Source organism: Papaver somniferum, chromosome 2 (assembly GCF_003573695.1).
Source record: "Papaver somniferum cultivar HN1 chromosome 2, ASM357369v1, whole genome shotgun sequence".
Lineage (NCBI taxonomy): Eukaryota > Viridiplantae > Streptophyta > Magnoliopsida > Ranunculales > Papaveraceae > Papaver > Papaver somniferum.
In genome coordinates this window covers 58,798,631-58,812,750 of record NC_039359.1, presented here as the reverse complement: position 1 = coordinate 58,812,750, position 14,120 = coordinate 58,798,631, and the positions used below count along the sequence as shown (strand labels likewise).

At 38.1% G+C, this 14,120-nt stretch overlaps 1 protein-coding gene across 3 annotated transcripts; it reads left to right on the top strand.

Moving 5' to 3' along the window:
- Nucleotides 1-5,411: 5,411 nt before the first annotated feature.
- LOC113347760 (mediator of RNA polymerase II transcription subunit 15a-like) lies at nucleotides 5,412-13,218 on the top strand. Of its 3 annotated transcripts, none has more exons than XM_026591427.1 (11): nucleotides 5,412-5,660; nucleotides 5,768-5,879; nucleotides 7,980-8,103; nucleotides 8,266-9,582; nucleotides 9,741-9,832; nucleotides 9,978-10,052; nucleotides 10,182-10,473; nucleotides 10,584-10,663; nucleotides 10,856-10,930; nucleotides 11,060-12,511; nucleotides 12,760-13,218. In XM_026591427.1, the coding sequence occupies exons 1-11, from the start codon at nucleotides 5,593-5,595 to the stop codon at nucleotides 13,108-13,110; spliced, it is 4,038 nt and encodes a 1,345-aa protein (XP_026447212.1). In that variant the 5' UTR covers nucleotides 5,412-5,592; the 3' UTR covers nucleotides 13,111-13,218. The 3 variants fall into 3 exon arrangements, with proteins under 3 accessions (XP_026447212.1, XP_026447214.1, XP_026447213.1); XM_026591429.1 differs by having other exon boundaries at nucleotides 5,644-5,660; nucleotides 7,941-8,103; nucleotides 8,276-9,582; XM_026591428.1 differs by having other exon boundaries at nucleotides 5,644-5,660; nucleotides 7,941-8,103.
- The last annotated feature ends 902 nt before the right edge of the window (nucleotides 13,219-14,120 follow it).

Here is a 14,120-nt window from a genome sequence, read left to right as displayed (position 1 = left end):
GATCAATTGGGAAATCCAACCTTTGGTTGTTGATTGAAATTGATTGATCCTTGAACATTGGCCTTTGGTACCGTTCAAGTGATTTCTCTTGTATTCAATTAGACTCGCAGATTTCTATTTGCTTGAGTAAGTATTGAATCAATAAAGAGAGATATAACTCTTTGATATACTTTTATTAAGATTGAGTCTGACTGTCTAGTTGATTCTCTTAAAAGTATATTGGAGTTAGTCTATACAGATTTCTAATCGAAATATTGGGTGTAGTTGTTAGATCCCCGCTTTTTCAATTGGTATCAGAGAAGGCAAACATGTTTAAATATCTTACAAGTCTGTTTTTGTAGTGATCTGACTCTGTGGACGATAAGATTATCTCAGATAACACAACATCAGCTCAGAGTCATCCTTGTGAACTTCAAAGTCCTGAAGCTTCTAAGAAAAACTCTGTTTCTGGTCCTTTGACTGAATCTGCATTTAACTGGGAAAAATCTCTTGATGAACAGTTGTATGATATTTCAGATGACAACGATTCAGAAGGAGGACAAAGTATTGATGATGAAGTCTCTCAATATATCAAGCTTTTTGACCATGCTTTGAAAGAAAAGAAATCAACTGCTTGCTTGAGTAAATACATGGCACCTCTCTGTCAAGAAAACAGAAAACTGAGAAAACTCTTTAAAGAGTATGATTGTGGATATAAACTTTTGCAATCTATCAATAAAGATCGAGAAGAAGAAGTACTTTCAAAAGGGTCCGAATGTAATAATCTTCTTCGAAATCTCTTTGTGTTGAAATAAAAACTTGCAGATTCTGAAGCAAGATATGACTCTCAACAAAAATGTTTCAATGACAGAGAACTCAGTCTTCTTGCCAAATAAAAATCCTTGGAGACTGACCTCGTTGTTGCTCTTGATAAAGTGAAATCACTGGAAAAAAATCTGAGTAGATTCAATTCTATCTCTACAAAATTATCTTCTATGCTTGGAGCATGTAAAGAACATCGTGATACACGTGGTCTAGGCTATAAAGGAATAGACGCTCCAGAAACTAGTAAGATCAATTTTATTAAAGCTAATGATAACTCTTCATACGAAAAAACTCGTGCAACTAGTAAAGTTCCTAGAAACAAGGATTTTGCTTCTTCAAAATCTACTCACACGAGAACAGTGAAGACCAAGTCCTTTAACTTCTATTATTGCGGAAATAAAGGACATCCTGAACGAAGATGTCGTTTTCGATTAAGGAATGAAAAACTTCACAACATTCTTGCATGGATGTCTAAAGAAGTTAGTTTACCTGTTTCTCATCTTGTTGGAGTAAAAGGCATTGTCGGCAATCAAGAGAAATATTGTGATAAGACATTTCTTGATTTTAAGACTAAAAACGCCTACAATAGTAGAAGGAAGAACGGCAGAAGAACAACTGACTTCTTAAATAACTCTGAGAATAGAAAAAGATATGAGAAAGAAAGAAAAACCAAATTCCTTATCTCCTTCTAAAGAAGACAGTAAACCCGAGGTGTCTGCTCCAGATTTCATTCATATCAACAATCGAGTCTCGAAGCTCAAAATCAGCATACACATACTCAAGCGGAGCGTCAAAAAGACAAGGAAAGCAGCAAGTTCAAGTATTCCTTGTTCCCCTCTGGCTAAATCGTTTTATACTAATCCTAATGATTTTTATGAAAATCTTCAAGAAGGAAAGGGAGAAGAAGTCAATATTCTTGATACAACATGACTACTCAATATAGCATTCTTCTTGTAACATAGAAGGATGCTTATAATTCTCAAGAAACCTGTTTGTTTTGAGAGAGTATTTGTTGTTATATTTCTTTTAAGAAACGATGATCATTAAACTGTTGAGCTCTGCTCCAATGCTTTACATGATATAATTTGATCATTCACTCTTGAGAACAATTTCTTGTTGGTTGACTTGTTTTTTTTCTTTTCAATAATTCTCTTATGTTCCCTTGAACTAAGAAGGTCATCCCTTGTTTAGAATGATTCTTGAGTGTCAAGATCCCTTCTAAATTTTGCTCCATTATTCCTTTGGTCTCATATCAAGGTTGTAACCATAAGTGCACATTCACCAGACCCATACGGAACGTATACGAGTATCCCTAGGGTTTCCTAAGAAACACTTATATATATATATAAATATACATGTATCATGCTTAGCTTTGGTACATACACGTTCCATAACATGAAAAGGTTCAACTGATTTCTGTGTACACAATGGATGGATGCAACAAGGAAGACAATGATGAGAAGGGAAAGCCTATCGAGTTTCACGAGAACCCTATTTCCATTACCTGCTATCATGTTGTTGATCATGAAAACAAACTACCAGTTCAGATGTCATCACAACTGGTCGGAAATCTTCTCCGAGATTTTGAGGTCATACGTGAACAACTCGGAATTGCAACAAGGAATCTTGATTTTCTGAAAAACGAACTGAAGAAAGCAACTGATGAGCTAGAGTCCGCGTACTGTCGGAAGTTCACATCCCGTGAATTTCTGCTGGAGTTTGTGAACTAAATACAAACTTATTCCGGGTACTTAAGTCTGCGTTTCAGTATGCGTACTTAAGTTGGTTATTTTCTAGAAACGATTATTCGTGAACTTAAACTTATATAAACTAAGGAATGCAAGTTTTCAACCCGTGGCTATAAAGTTCATGAATTGACTCGAGTTAATCATATCGTTTTTACTTCGACTGTGTCTTGTATACTTCTATAAGATCTAAGCAATTGAACAACTCTCTAACTAGTTCATTTGAGTCATTTAAACTAGTTATGATAAAGAAGAATATGGTTGATATGAAAGTGCTCATATGGATAACCATTTGGTTAACTATTGTTGAACCAACTAGATGTACATGTTTGGGTACGGTTACACAACCTAAATAAACTTGCATTTCATTTGTGTGTAACAAGCTAAGTTTCGATATAACGGTTGAAAGATATTAGCTTGAATCTAATCAGGTTTTCATCTAACGGTGAATATTGAATGCTTTGGTACTAAGATAACATTGATTGCAAACCATGATTTGAAAGACTATATAAAGGAGAACTCTAGCAACTGGGAAACCTAATCCCCACACTTCTTGTGTGATACTAGTTGTATTAGCTAGAGTCGATTCTCCTTTAACCTTAGGTTTCTATTGAGACCCTGTAGGTTAATGACTTGAAGACTTCATTGGGACTGTGAAGCCAGAACGATACTACTTTTCTTGTAGTTGTGTGATCTGATCTTGTTGTTTCTATCGTACTAAGTACAATCGTAAGATTGGCTTGAGATTGATTTCTCCGATAGGAAAGATATAAAACAAGTCCCAAACATCTTCGTCTCATCGTTTGTGATTCCGTAATATCTTCTTTCGCTAGTCGATTAAGATTATTGTGAGGTGATTGATAATACTGAGCTGTTCTTCGTGAATATAAGCCTGGTTTATCAATTGGTTCCTGTTCACCTTGATTTATCAAAAGACGAAACAAAAACTCATAGGTATTTCCGTGGGAGACAAATTTATCTATTACCGTAGACTTTTCTGAGTGATACATATTTGTTTATTAAAGTCTTCGACTTTGGGTCGTAGCAACTTATAGTTGTGGGTGAGATCAGCTAAGGGAATCAAGTGCGTAGTATCCTGCTGGGATCAGAGACGTAAGGAGCGCAACTGTACCTTGGGTCAGTGTCAGATTGATTGGGGTTTAACTACAGTCCAGACCGAAGTTAGTTTCTAGTAGGCTAGTGTCTGTAGAGGCTTAATACAGTGTGTGTTCAATATGGACTAGGTCCCGGGGTTTTTCTGCCTCTGCGGTTTCCTCGTTAACAAAATTTCTGGTATCTCTGTTATTTCTTTTCCGCATTATATTTTGTTATATAATTGAAATATCACAGGTTGTGCGTTGAATCGATCAATTGGGAAATCCAACCTTTGGTTGTTGATTGAAATTGATTGATCCTTGAACATTGGTCTTTGGTACCGTTCAAGTGATTTCTCTTGTATTCAATTAGACTCGCAGATTTATATTTGCTTGAGTAAGTATTGAATCGAGAAAGAGAGATATAACTCTTTGATATACTTTTGTTAATATTGAGTCTGAATGTCCAGTTGATTCTCTTAAAAGTATATTGGAGTTAGTCCATACAGATTGCTAATCGAAATATTGGGTGTGGTTGTTAGACTCCCGCTTTTTCACGAGACATAGCTATAAGTAGACTAGAAATCAAGACTTATAGTTTTGATAAACAAACTTGACAAACAAGCTTGAGATAACAACACTTACGAGTTCGGCCGAGTATTGCTCTAACATACTCAAACACTGTCATGTCGGCTTATCCATGACAAAGAAAACATCATGGTGATTGGAAAGGGTTCGCTAGTCTTGTCTGACGAAAGGTTGTATCCCAAAAGAGATAACCATTTTGGTTAGCAGTAAATGGCAATCTATTTGCTGGAGTAACTAACTCTTCTTTTTCTTTTCTTTTTTGAAGCAGTAACTAACTCTTCTTCCGGGCAATGGCTTCCTGTTGTTATAATGATAATAATTTCCATGATACCAATCACCAATTATTTTTAATTTTTGTTTGTTTGGAATTATTTACTGTTAACAAAGCTAAGAAAGGGATCTCTGATTAGGAATCTTTTATTTTGAAATCCGGTGAAAACCAATATTCCGATATACCTAGCAAGGAAACATGAAAGTAGCTAGCATTGCACTCTGAAAGATAAATGCTGATGCAATTCTTTTGATAAGATATCTAAAACAACAAGTATATGACTATTTCAAAGTAATTATGTAGGTTCATTCAGAGGAACCAGATGTAAATCTCCAACAACAGTAGTTGAGCAGCAGGTAGAGGCCGCGACTATTTTAGATGCTATTGAGTGGGAAATTATTAGGGAGTTCATAAGGTTTCACCCACAAATTGGTAATGAAAATATCGTGGAATTAAAAAGTTAGATGTCAATTTGAGTGTTAAATTTCAAAACGACTTTTACAAGTCGAAAAATTAACTTTTTGTGAAGCAAAACTATTTTGCTTCTAACTTCTGCTTCTGGAAAAGCAGAAATCAGAAGCAATTTTATATCCAACCGTACTATTAAACAAATACAGAAGCCAATTCCAAAATCATAAACAAAAACACTACTAAACAATTTACTTCACAAAAAATTATTTTTTTTTATTAAAAAGCCACTCGGTTATTAATTTATTATCGGAACAAGTCACTGGAGAGTGGAGACCGCCTCAACTTGTGGAGCCCAATTTTCTTTTCGAACACAAAAGTAACCGCCAGGTGTCACTTTTTAATAGTTGGTTTGTTCATTTTAAATCACTTTCATTTCCGATTTTCGTCGTTCCAACAAGACAAAGACTCAGTCCTAGGCGTTTTTTTTTAATTATTTTCTTTTGTAAATCTCTATATATAAATTTCACTTCCTCTTTACCTAACAACCCCAATTTTTATCGACTTTGGTTTCTAGGGTTTTTACTCAACCAAAGGATAATCTCATTTTTCATTCACTTTGATTTTAGAATTTCAACCTCCTCGTCTTCTTCGTGATTCTGCGATAGTTGAACCGCCTAACATGGAGGACGCTGCTGATTGGAGAACACAAGTTCAACCTGATTCTCGCCACAGAATTGTCACTAAGATGTAAGTTTTGATCATCACTGTTGTTTGTTTGTATGTTTTTTCCGATTTTGGTATTGATCACTTCATACTTGGATTCAACTTATTGCGTTTGAATTTGATTCCCGTAGATTGGAAACTCTGGAGAGACAAGTTCCAATTTCTGGACCAGACGTATTGGTAGAGCTTAATAAAGTTGCTGTAAGATTGGAGGACACAATATTTACTATTGCTACAAGTCAGGTATATATTTCTATTCGTCTTTGTGATTGTGTTGCTTTACTAATTTTGTCTGTTGAGGAGTGAGAATGTTTTCCCTTATGTCCAATTTGATATCATAACCTTTTACCTGGAACAATCCTGATATATGGAGCGCATGACATTTCATGTACGTAGCTTGTTGAACTCATCGAGTTATTTGGAACTTGAAAGATATATGTGTTCTGCTGTTACAAAATTTGTGTGAGAACCTCAATTGCTTATAACCACTTGCTTTTATAGATTGATGCTTATCTGGTTCTTACTTCAATGAGTTTTCACTCCAGAAAGCATTTTATCACCCGAAAGACCTGAGTAGGAGTAGTTATATTCTAAGGGTTTTCTTGCGAGAGTTTGTCAGATAAGCCAATTTTGAATATACATCCTGTTTGGTGTGCCTGTTTTTGTTAAACTTCTTGGAAAGATCTGACTGCAGATGGTCGATCTAAAAGCTTTTTAGCTGTATATGATAAGTCAAATGAACTGTTATGCGTTTGGTATGTCATCCTATTAATTGGTCCGATGAGTTCAAAGGACTCGAACTTAACTGTGTAATTCAGCATGACTTCACCGCCATGCTGATTTCTGAATAGTAGTTCGTTTTTCCATTATAGATATGATCTGACTTTTTGCTATGAGCTCCGTGGTCTGTCACTCTGTTGGGAGTGATGTATATTTGTATTGCTTTACTAGTTTGTCTACTGATGAATGATCATAATTATACCATTTTTCACCTTTGAGCAGAGTTTTTCTCACTTTCCATTGAGCATAAGTCAAATGACTCAAATTTCTAGCACTGATTTGGTGTTTTAATTATTTTGATTGACAACTAAGTTTCGGGGTTACATAAATTATAATCATTTGATGCAAGTGCTCAAGATTCAAGCCATTGTTGTCATAGTGCTCTTTTGCGGTGCACTACTAGTTGAATTTTTAATTTGTTGCTGGCCAATCTTAATTTGTTATTGGCCAATCTTCTGGTGTAATTAACGTGATTGGCAACTGCAGATGTTATTTCTTCTCCTAATTGATATGATACCCTTTTACATAGATTTAAGGAGCGCAGATGACATATCATGTGCATAGCTTACTGAACTCATGTGTAGCACTTATTCTACAGAACTTATCTGAAAACCTCAATTGTGCAGAACCACTTATTTTAGATCAGTACTTCTCTGGTTCTCAATGTCTTTATGTTCTCCGAAAGCAATTTATTACCTGAAAGACTTGAGTAGGTGTAGCTCAATTGTAGGGGGTTGCTTCCGGGAGTTCGCCTTATTAGCCGATGTTAAATATACATTCTGTGTGGTATGGCTTTCCCTGTTTTCTTTTGAAGTTCTTGGAAATATCTGACTGCTGATGATCGATCTCAAAGCCTTTGCTAAATATGATAGTCAACTGGATTGTTACCATTTTGGTATGTCCTTGTATCAATGGGTTCCGATGAGTTCGAAGGACACACAGATAACTGTGTAATCCAGCACCATCTTCATTGCTGTTCTAACTTTTGACTAATAATTCATTTTTTCCATTATAGATATGATCTTACTTTTCGCTATGGTGAGATCTCCTTATCCTTCTCCCTCTCTCTCCAAACCGGAATCTTTAGCTGTGTGGCTTATAGAAAAATCATGTCTGTGTTGTTAGGAAGCTCCGTGCCCTGTCACTCCGTCGGTAGTGTTTGATTCTGCACATCCTTGAGTTAGTTTACATAAATAATTTTGACCCCCTTTTGTGCCACTATCCTCTGGGTCATAGATGGTTGATTTTGCCACTTTACATTCTGGAAGGTATAAGTTCTAAGCAGTTTCAGGTTGATAAGTTTTTTCAGAGGAACGAATGATGTACTAAAAGAGCAGAATCATGTAATAAATATCCTTTAGATGGCCTCTACATAGAAAAATGATAATTTATTGGGAACTGGGTAAAAATTAGGTGCATCTTGTGTAAATAATCGTCACTGAAATCTGTTTATCATCTCTGTATCATATATTATTTTTTGTCAGTATTCTTTGGTTATATTTTGCTAAATAACTATACATGCAGCACTTATGGAATCTAGCTAAAATAAATTCGTAAACTCAGACGGATTATCTACGAAAAATATCTTTGAAGATGCTGGCAATGGAGACAAAATCTCAGACAAATGGAGTTGCTAATTCTTTACCCTTAAATACTGGTGGTGGTAGCCAAAATCCTCAAGATCCAGGTAAGAGTGTCCAATCTAGAAAGATTTTGCTAGTACGAAATGTCTTTTTGATGCTAAAATAGATCCTGTCAGGAATTTGTTGATGCTTTACTTATTCTCTTTTGTTGCGAACTATAGGTCACCTTATTACTTGTTTTTTGTTTCCATCATGATACAAAATAGCGTCTCACAGGATGCCGTCCCAAGTGCGCAACCCAGGGCAGTCAGAGATTCCTTTAGAGAACCAGTATGAAGCACGGCAGCAGCTTTTATCCCAGAACATTCAGAAGAATATCGGAAATTCTGGAATCCATGAGTCTGTGGAATTTTCATCTGCATTGCCTTCTGGGGACAGTCTCAATCAGTCCTTGATGCCCAACGCCGTTAATCAGGGATCCAACATACAGTCTGGAGTGGCACAGAATTCTTCTGGAAATGTAGTTGGTCAAGGAGGTGTAGCGTCGTATATGTTTGCTAACTCGACGAGACAGTTGCAAGGATGTCAGCCTCCTCAACAGACCGGTTCTCAGCAACAGCAGTCTCAAAATTCGCAGCAGTTACAGCAACACTTTTTGAAGCAGAAGCCGCCGTTGCAGCAGCTACAGGGAGACATTCCATCCTCCACTATGCAGTCACACATGCAGCAACAACAGCAAAACCCAATGCAGTTAACTCAATTGCAATCTACTCAACAGCCTTGTATGCAAATGTCATTTGGTCTTCATCCAAGCCTGTCCACACTTCAACAGACTCATCCCTCTGTGATGCAATCGTCTTCAGGTCTTCAACAGAACCCGCAGTTCGACGTTGCACAGTCCACAGCAAGTGTTCTTCAACATCATCCACAGAGTGTCCTCAGGCAACCACATCAACAGTTTCAACAGTCTATGCACCAACAAGCTCCTGTTCTGTATCAGCAACAGGTTTTGCCTTCACAGCAGCATCCACAACAGAAAATAAATGCCTCAAACTTGCAGCAGCATCCGCAACAGAAAATAAATTCCCCAAACTTGCAGCAGCATCAATTAATTGGGCAACAAAACAATGTATCCGATATGCAGCAGCAGCAACAGGGGTCTCTAAACCAACAGAATAATGTCACAAATTTGCCACAATATTTACTGGGAAATCAGCAGCAGCTATGTCAACAAAGTAACATGTCAGGGTTACAGAAGCAGCAACAGCAGCCAATTTATACCATGCATCAGCAAGGGGGAAAGGTGCAGCAACAACAATATGCACAATTATCAACTAATATGTTACAAATCCAAGGGAAACATGCACAATCCCATCCTGCACAACAACAACTTATGTCTCAGCATCCATCTCAAACATTGCAAATGCATCAGCAACTGGGAATGCAGCACCAGCCAAATTCATTACAAAGGGATATGCAACAAAGAATTCAGACATCTGGTGGCTCGATGCTCAACCATCAGAGTTTGTTGGACCAGAAGCAAGTGTTTCATTCACAAAGACCACCTCCAGAGGCCTCATCAAGTATGTCATTTTGGTCAAAAAATCCGCTTTACATTGCTTTTGTTTGGGTTGTTTTTTCTGTAGAACTTTCCAGCTTTAAGGATTTTAAATACAGTTATAATCCGTTCCCTTCCTTCCTCTTTTTGAGTTCGATCTTCTTCTATTTTTTTTTATTGTAGAAGAATGGCAGACTAGTGTAGTTCCAGCAATAACTGGAAATACAGCCGCAGCAGGTAATGCGGTCGACGTGCAGGAGGAAGTTTATCAGACAGTATAGTTCTAATCACCTCTTTTAGCTTTCATTATGTTTATTTTTTTTCTTTTTAACGTCATTTGCATCTGAGACGCCTCAAATGTTAGCCATTAGACATTTAGAGCTTTTGTTGGCTGACAAGATTATTTTGTTATAATTGTAGATAAAGTCCATGAGAGAAAAGTACTTACCAGATCTTTGTCACATGCACCAGAAAATCGCTCAAAAACGCCAACAGGTCAGTAGTAGTTTTTTTTCTTTAACTACTTATTAAAAACCATAGTTCTCTTAACTTACAACATTTTTCATTTTTTTATTTGGTAATGGCGCTTTATAAATGTTTATTTCTCCTTTTGTCATGTGGTAGCATGATTCTCTTCCCCATCCACCAAAGTCTGAACAAACTGAGAGGCTCAAAATTTTCAAGAACATGTTGGACAAGATGATAGGGTTCCTGAATCTTCCCAAAAGTAGTATGATACCTGGTTTGAAGGATAAGCTGGCTTCGTATGAGAAACAGATCTTGAATATTCTTAACTCGAATCGCTCATGGAATCCTGGTCTATTGCAGCAACAAATTCAGCCAACTGGTGGCCACACACTCTCTATACAGCAGCAACAACAACAGCAGCAGCAGCAACATCAAGTTCCCTCATCAAGTATGCCATTCTGGTCGAAAATCCCCTTTTTTCTACCCCCCCTTTTTTATACTGTAGAAGAAGGGCCCACTAGTAGTCTAATTGGTTTCCATTGCCTGTTTTTCTTTTAGCGTCAATAGATGTAGCAATAACAGGGAATGCAACCGCAACAGGAAATGTGGTCGACCAGCAGAAGGAAGTCTATCAGACAGTATAGTTCTAATCACCCCTTTTAGCTTTCGTCAAGTTTTCTTTTTTTTACAATGTCATTTGCATCTCAGCCTGTCAAATCTTAGCCATTAGAGTTGTTGTCAGTTGACACGATTAGCTGAGTTGCGAAAGACGTACCAGCTTGACCAAATCAAACCACGTTCTTAACCATTTAATTTTATTATCATTGTAGATTAAGTCCATGAGAGAAAAATATTTACCGGAGCTTAGTGACATGCACCAGAGGATCTCTCAAAAATGCCAACAGGTTAGTATTTGGTTTTTCTTTGTGTGTAATATATGTTAGAAACCACAGTTCTCTTAATTTACAACATTTCTCATTTTTTTATTGGTACTCGCGCGTGATAAATATTTGTTCTTCTTTTGCACGTGGTAGCATGATTCTCTTCCCCGTCCACCAAAGTGTGAACAACATGAGAGGCTCCGAATCTTCAAAAACATGTTGGACAAGATGATAGGGTTCCTGAATCTTCCCAAAAGTTTTATGATACCTAGTTTGAAGGATAAGCTGGCTTCGTATGAGAAACAGATATTGAATATTCTGAACACGAACCGCCCGAGGAAATCTGATCCACTACAGCAACAAATTCAGCCAACTGGTGACCACCCGCTCTCTATACAGCAACAACAGCAGCAGCAGCAACGTCAACTGCAACAGCAACAGCAGCAACAACTGCAAGAAGAGGAGCAGCCACAACAACAACAACTGCAGCAACAAAACCAGCAGCAGCAACAGCAGCAGCAGCAGATACAATCTCAAAATCCTCTGTTGAAGCAGTATGAAAACCTGATCAACTCCCATATGCAACCAACGGACCTGCAAAATTCTGTATTATCTACGCAACCAACTGCTATGACAAGCATGAATCATGGTTCCCTGCCTCCAAACCATGTTGGTGTTACAACGGCACAATCTAACCTGCTAAATTCTTTGCAACCTGGCTCTATTATGATGTTGGGCCAAGGTGACAATTCTGTTTCATTGCAGCTGGTTTGTGTGGGTGCAACCCTTCAATACCAAAGCGCTGGAAATGCACTCCAACAGGGAAACTTGAACACAATGTCACAAAGTACTGTTAATGGATTACAGAGTAATGTTAATTCCCTTCAGATGAACCCAGACATGCTTCAACAACATCCACATCTGAACCAACAACTTCAGCAACAGCAGCGCCAGATGCATTTGCATAATCAGGAGCAGCAACAGTTCCAGCAGTTGGTGCACCAGTCTCAAAAGCCACAGCGATCTGCTCAATTGCAGGGGCATCAAATATCACAGCTTCAGCAGATGAGGGAGGATTTGAAATTTAGACAGGGAATGGATTACAAAGAAGGAATGTCTGAGCAACACCTTCCTGCTGCTGGCCTTCGGGCACCATACAACCATCAAGTAAAGCTTGGTTCTTCATTTCCTATATCTTCCCCTCAAATGCTTTCTGTAGCATCCCCACAACTTTCTCAGCATTCACCACAAATTGACCAGCAAAGCCTTTCATCATCCCTTACAAAAACAGGAACACCTCTGCAATCTGCAAACCCACCCTTAATTGTCCCTTCTCCTTCTACATCCCTGGCTGCTTCTCTAATACCTGGGGATCCCGAGAAACAGACTTCTGGTGTTTCCTCCCTGTCAAATGCAGTAAATGTTGGGGAGGTACATGGTTCTGCTTCACTTGGTCAAGTGCAATCTGTTGCTATCGACACTCCTGGGATATCAGCCTCCCCCTTGCTCGCTGAGTTGACTGGCCCAGATGGTAATCAGGTCACATCCTCCACAGTCACTAAGCCAAGTGCTACGGAGCAGCCTTTAGAGTGCCCATTGAAAGAGGTATGCTACTTCTTATCCTCGTTATAAGTTGTCGTCTTGTTCGATTATCTGATCGTTGTTAGGTTAGCAATTAAGCACACTTCAAAACTCCATAATGCTAATACCGTTGAAAGTATAACACAGCTTGAAAAAAAAGGCTTATTACCAGTAAGGATCAGAATAGACATTTGTAATAGCCTATGCTATTAGAATTAGACGTAATCGTTGCTTATCGTTTAACATTATTGTGCATCTTCATCTTTGCTCAGGTAAAATCCATGTCTCCTAAAGCATTTTGTGCTTCTGCCAATGACTTTGGGTCAGTCATTAGTATGATCGACAAGATATCTGGATCTGCACCAGGTATTGGATCCGAAGCTTCTGTAGGTGAGGATTTGGCGACTATGACAGAATCTCATACACAAGCAAGGAATTTCATTCAACAAGATGGAAGCTTGGCAACAAAGAAAATGAAGCGTCACACAACTGGAGTTCCCTTGAATGCCATGTCATCAGCTGGCAGTATGAACGATAGTTTCAAGCAGGTAGTTACTATGGAATTGTCTGATGTTGAGTCAACTGCGACCTCTAGGATGAAAAGACCTCGAGTTGAGGTATGACGTTTGACATAATATTCATCTAAATGTTACAGCCTTAAGATTGATGTAACAGAAACAATATTTACCATTTTTATATGAAAGAGCAAGGTACATCTGCAGTTCCATTTTCGTTCCTTGAATTGATAATTTTTGCACATTGAAGCTTTCGTCATTGTTAACTGCTGATGTGCAAGTCAGTCTCCTGTAGACGTAGGTGCGTTAGCCGTTAACCTCAAACTCTGCCGACTGCATGTGCCCACTTGCATTAGGCAAGCCCAACTAGAATATGCTTGAAAGAAAAAAGAAAAGACAAACTTCATATACTTTCAGGCTGGTGTTGTTCTGCGAAAGTTAGTGGTATTGCCACTGTGCGGCAATTTCTTGGCCCCACATGAGTTTCAATCGAGCAAATCAAATTGGTCTGCTGCAGCAGCTAAGAGATGCTGGACAACTGTAGTTGAAGTGCAAGGAGGATCTGAGTCAAAAAATTCGTGTGTTTCTGGAGGTTCATGCGAGTACAAAACAGCAACATGGTCTGCAACACAAGGTATCCAACACTGATAAACCGGTACATAGATGTGGAAAAGCATAGTTACGAGTTCGTACCAAAAGCATAAGACAAAAAAGGTAAAAATGTCTTTCACCCTTGCGGAAAATAAATTAATTTCACCCAGGACATCTATATCCCAGGGAAAGTGATAGCGGATTGATGGTGCAAGAATATAAATCATTGCCATGTGTCAGAGAGCCAAGTCGGGTTTGCTAGAATTTAAATAACTATGTGTAGCGTCATTCCCCACCCACCCGGCCATGTGTCAGAATAACTGAGGTAGGAGCCATGTGCGTTGCTAGGAAAGAGCAGTTGGTGAGCTTTAGCTATCAATACTGTATATATATGTCTAGCCAAGTTAAATGATGTCCCTATAAGGTTCTGAATGGGCGTCGCAATCAAAGTGTAGAACAGAAAGAGATTGACGAATCAATCAGTTCTTAATTATAGTACCATATTTCAACAACCATTATTATAAATC

Excerpts from the sequence above, each read along its gene's own strand:
- LOC113347760 (XM_026591427.1), top strand. The coding sequence starts at position 5,593 with ATGGAGGACGCTGCTGATTGGAGAACACAAGTTCAACCTGATTCTCGC. Across the intron at positions 9,583-9,740 it reads ACCTCCAGAGGCCTCATCAA|AAGAATGGCAGACTAGTGTA; the intron begins GTATGTCATTTT and ends TTTTTATTGTAG. Across the intron at positions 10,664-10,855 it reads AGAAGGAAGTCTATCAGACA|ATTAAGTCCATGAGAGAAAA; the intron begins GTATAGTTCTAA and ends TTATCATTGTAG.